The following is a 5175-nucleotide window of genomic DNA, read 5'->3' on the forward strand; positions in this document are numbered from 1 at the left end:
GCCCGGCCCGGCCCGGCCGGCTCACCTGCACGCCCGTGTAGTTCTCGAAGAAGAAGAGCACCATGCTCTGGTAGATGGTGTACAGCCGGTCATCCACCTCGCGGTAGAAGCGGGCGGGCAGCACGGCGGAGAGCAAGCGCCAGGCGCCCCAGGCCAGCATGTAGGTGGGCGCCGTGCCCATCATGACGGCGGCGGGCAGCACGTAGCGCATGGAGTAGGTGTGCAGCACCAGCGACAGCAGCATCTTCCCGCTGCCCCCGGCCTCACCGGGACACCCACATGGGCGGCGCGCTCACACACAGCCCCGCAGCCCCGCCGCCCGCATCGCCCGCCGCGCCGGGCACTCCCGCCAGGCGGCCGCCAAGCAGCAGCGGCGGCTCCGATCGCGGCCGGGAGGGACGGGGAGAGAGAGAGCGGCGGGAGAGGGCACCGGCTCACGGCTCCTCCAGCGCCGCCACCGCCACCATCTTGCCCGGCGGAGGCGGAGCCGCGCCGCAGGAAGGCGGCCCCGGGCCCGCGGCGCTTCCGGGAGGGCGGGAGGGGCCGGGCTGGCGCCGGGCCGGGCCCGGGACCGGCCCCGCGAGCAGCCCGGCCTGTGGTACCGGCACTGTCCCGGGCCCACCCCCTGTCCCGGCCCCATCCCCGGCCCTATCCCCATCCCTCCCCAGCCAGAAGCGGGTGCAGTGGGGGCTGGGCTGCTCGCCCATGTGCGAAACGAGGCACATGCGTTTATAACTGATGAGCTTATTTTTGAGCTTATTTTTTATTAATTGCATCCTAGCATAGGTTATAAGAAAATTTACTCCTTTTTCCCGGCCATCGCCCGCCCCGTCGCCACCCCCGCGCTTTCGGCCTGTGAGTCCAAAGTGGAGCAGTAAAAAAACTGCAGCTCTCCCTTTGCCAGCTCCAGGCACAGCGATGCTCAGGGTTTAGGAGGCATTTCACGTGCCCAGCTTGCGCTTGGACGCCTTCTTGCACAAGCAGGCAGAGCCTGCCTCGCCTCCTCTCTTCTCTGCCCCCAGCCTCTGCCCCCCAATACCCTGGCGGCAGCAGAAGCCAGCGGCACCATCTGCTTTTCAAGAAAATGCGAGAGGTCTTGCAGAAAACAGTCTAATGACCTTCCCAGAAGAAATTCCGTATTAAGCTCTAGGCTGTAGTGAAGTATCTATTCCTTGTCTTTAAAAAATAAGTTCTATCCCGAATCTTGTGGAAGTCTCATTCTTTTGAAAGAAGTGGATGTGCAATACCTTCTGCTAAGACCTGTTTCCCTTGCCAAGTTTTAACTGGGACAAGCTTTGTCCTTTGCTGTTGTTGACCTCGTGCTAGCTGGTGTTTAGTGTGTGTTGAAAATGGCATCCTCCAGTTCATTAGCCTTAGGTATAAAAAGACATGTCTTTACCAGTTTTAGAATGTTTCAATTTTTTTTTCCTTTGAATGTTTCCCCCCCATATTACAAAGACTGACTCTATTTTCTTTGCTGTATTTTACATTGCATGTTTTCCTTTCTTGTTACTGTCTGAATTTTATTTTTTTCCTTCCAGTTTATGCTTTTTTGGCATTCCTAATCTTTTACCATCCCATACCACACACGCATGCCCATGTTCACACACTTTGTTTCTCCTTTTCATAATTGGATATTTTCTACAGATTCTTTTAATGTATTTCCTCTCTTTTTGATGTATATGTTATCCAACATACAGATACCATTTTATTTACATAAAAAGTACAGAGTCCATGTACTTGGGCTTAGGGCTAAATTTCCTAGTGTAATTATATCAGTATGATGTCGTAATATGGGGTTGGAATGTCTGCAACTGAATGAAACTCAAAGTTTTCCATTCAAGAAATGAATATGCCACAGTGATGAGACCTGGGACTCTGCTACCATGTCCTTGCTTTTCTTGATTCATAAATGCTTTTCACTGTAGATCCCTCTGAATTGTGCCCCAGGAATTTGAATACTGGTTTTCCACATTATAGACAACAGAGGCAAAATAAGAATGTTCTGATATTTGCTACAGTTTGTAATTTCTAGTCTTATGAAAGCACAGGCCCCAATTACACCTCCTTTAAAAAAATTGCTTCCTGGGCATTTTACTTTCATCTGGAATAATAAAAATCACTCAATTTAGGATGATTAGTGCTCCAGTTCAGATATTAAGACTTCAAACCTGTTTTTATTTTCTTCTGTAGAACAACCTTGGCTTTTAAAAGAATAAAAAACTATGAATTTTTGGGGAAAATCACTAGTGAGCCATTTTTAAGGTGCTCAGTCTGTTTTGTTTGAACATAATTCTTTGCTATGAACCTTACTATTCTAGCGTTAGGTTATTCTGCTGCTGGTTGCCACACCTAAAGTAGCCAAAGTCACCAAGCTCTGGAAAAAAATCGTATGTTAATCTGATAGTGAAAAATGCCTCTGTAACTGCCTCTAGAAGGAACACAGTGTCACTAAGTGCCAACTCTGAATATTAAGGGAGTTTTCCATTCTGCTACTCACAAAACAGTGTTTTACAATTCCATCACCTACTCACTGCAATTGTCTAAGCAGAGCCAGATAACATTAGATACAAATCAATCTCCCTTGAGCTTTAAAATTTAAACCTTTATAGATGGTCTTATCTTCAACAGTATCGTGGGAGATGATTTATTGGTATCAGTTCTGTTGTTAAATGTTGAGAAACGAGGCACAGATATTAAGGCCAAAGATCTAGATCCAAATAAGGATTTAAGCACCTGAACTCCTAGAGTCAATGACTTTGATTGGGAGCTTAGGCTTGCTATAAAGTGCATGTGATGTGGAGACCTAAGCAGCACGTAACAGGATCCATGGCCATCATCACTGTGTAGGAAGTTGATTACAGTTAGCAGACTCAATATGTATTTGTGTAAGGTCAGGAAAGCTGAAACACTGAGGACAGCATTGGGCCTAAGTATGGTCTTACAAGTTTTCATTCTGTATTTCAGAAGCACGTGTCCACTTGAGACCGACAATCCACAGAGCTCTCTCAAAGTTTGGTAACACGCTTTTTGAAATGTGGCTAGAGAAGATACCAACAGACTTCAGAAGACTGGATTAGACATGGATTCAATTTGTGGAGGGTATCAAACTCATACCTCCCATCACTGAGGTAGGTGCCCTGCAGGGTAGGAGTAATGGACATGTCTCAAATTGAAGGTGCGTTTTTGTAGTAATTGTTTAATGTAACATACAAAAATAATTAGCCTGGATTACAATTAGACTAGTTTAGACAAGTAGATTTGTTTAGATTACAGGTCCTCTAGATGTGTGCCTTTTTTCTAACAATGGCCGTGACCTTCTGCATTTGTGAATTTGCTCAAGAAAATGAAGGCATCCTTGAATCCTGCAGTCCTCTCCAACCTCAGGTGAGAAATTTAGTAGTTCCTCTCCATCCCTGACTCTGTCCTTGCAGGGCTCCTTCTTGTTCCTCTGCCCCATTGGACTCCTTGGCTCCCCTCACATAGAACATAAGGTTGCACAACATCTGACTGGTCCACCTCAGCAACGTGTCTGCATGCCTGTGCTCTGCTCTTTCCATTCCTTCCCTTCAGGTCCTGCCCAGAAAGGATGTCTCTTACCACCAGAAAAGGAAGAATCACATTGGGCCAGCTTGTATTCTGAGCTAGTTCTTAAGGATTTTTTCTGGGTGGCAATGGGCATGGTTGTACTTGTAGTGTGACTTACACAGTCTTCTGCATCAAGCCCTAGCAGTGATAAGGAAACAAGTTCAGCTGTACACTAATTGAGGCAAGTTTCAGTTCTTCTCAGCCCCCCAGGAGATTCCTTCTTATGGATTTGGTTATACTTTTTGCTTCTACAAGTCAGTGAGAATGGCAGATGCAGAAGAAGTAAGGATTGGGCAAACTTCTTCCAAGCACTACCAGCCTTCTCCAAATCCCCCTTTGTGGTTCAGGGTCTGCAGTCAGGTCTAATTCACCAACAGATTTATTCTACATATGTCTACTCATTTTCTCCTTTACCTGTATTGGTTTTTAGCCCCACAGTAGTCTGTGACAAGTAGTAGAATCTCCTTTTGTTTTGAACCTACCTCATTGTAATTTCATTTTATGTGCCTTAGAGCTTGTATTGAAAGACACAGAAACCCCTTTCCCACTCTCTTTTTAATGAGATGATTCCACTCATGATTTTTAAAGATCTTCATAACATTCCCTTTAGGCGATCTGTTTTCATACTGAATTTTACTCCGTTTTGCCCCATATGAAAGCTGTTGTTGCAAACTTCTCTCTTGCAAGCACAGGCAGGATTACTCATGGCATTTGCTAACTTTTAAAGTAATTTTTCAAGTCATTCTTCTTTTATAAATGTGAGATATTATGTTCACTCATAAGATTTATCCATGGAAATAACTTGTAGAATCTCTAATACATGTCTAGTATAATATGCCATCATTTAATAAACCAAACTAGTAAATGAGGAAAAGCACATTTTTTCCACTGGTTCTAAAACATATCTGCTGACACCAGAGATATGGTGATTTCTAAGACTCTGCAGATTGTGGGGGGAACAGAATTTTAAGGAACACAGATTCTTTTGCATCAAGCTGGATCACTATCATCTTTAATTTGCCTCCAGGTTTTCTCTTTCCTCTGTTTCCAGTCTTTACCCATCACACTTTCAGTCTCCCTTCCAAAATACATCCTTTGGTTCTCAGCTCTCTCTCTACATATTTTTTTCTAATCTCCTTCCCAGGCAAGCCTAGCTAATTCTACTCCCATGACTCTCTGCATCCCATTCACATTTCTCACACAATGTCCATCTCTTTTTTTTCCTAGTGAATCCTGGTTTGCTCTTAATTTCCCCTGAGACCTCCTAATCCTGTTATCCACTCTTCTTTATGTCAAATTCTCTTTGCCAGAGCAATTCTAATTTTTACTTCCTGCCTACTTGGTCACAGTCCAGTCTTTCCTCAACTATTCTCAGCCACAGCTTCACTGTAGACCAGCAGTTCTGGCTTGGCCTTTTCCCTCTCATTTGGTCAAGCTCTCAGTCCCTTTGATTGTAGCTTGGGTGGCCTCTGCCTCTGTGGCACTTGGGTGCAGGCAGGGACAGCCTGAGAGAATGGCAGAAATACCATCTGGTCCTTGGATGGCCTGAAGGGGTCAAAGCATGCTGTCTCTCAGGAAGGACAGCAT

General features: G+C 45.6%; 1 protein-coding gene and 1 long non-coding RNA gene across 2 annotated transcripts in view; one reads left to right on the forward strand and one right to left on the reverse strand.

Annotated features, from left to right (window-relative positions):
• The window catches only part of AGPAT5 (1-acylglycerol-3-phosphate O-acyltransferase 5), a 55663-nt gene extending 55177 nt beyond the window's left edge, over nt 1-486 (reverse strand). Inside the window, exon 1 of the mRNA XM_015622044.1 lies at nt 26-486. Within this exon, the coding sequence (XP_015477530.1) occupies nt 26-244 (219 nt within the window). The 5' untranslated portion in view covers nt 245-486. The remainder of the gene's footprint in view (nt 1-25) is intronic.
• Nucleotides 487-646: 160 nt separating this feature from the next.
• Nucleotides 647-3836, forward strand: LOC107201167. Its single transcript, XR_001520053.3, has 3 exons — nt 647-1377; nt 2968-3131; nt 3270-3836. It is a non-coding gene; the product is annotated as an uncharacterized LOC107201167 (long non-coding RNA).
• The last annotated feature ends 1339 nt before the right edge of the window (nt 3837-5175 follow it).

Source organism: Parus major, chromosome 3 (genome assembly GCF_001522545.3).
Source record: "Parus major isolate Abel chromosome 3, Parus_major1.1, whole genome shotgun sequence".
NCBI lineage: Eukaryota > Metazoa > Chordata > Aves > Passeriformes > Paridae > Parus > Parus major.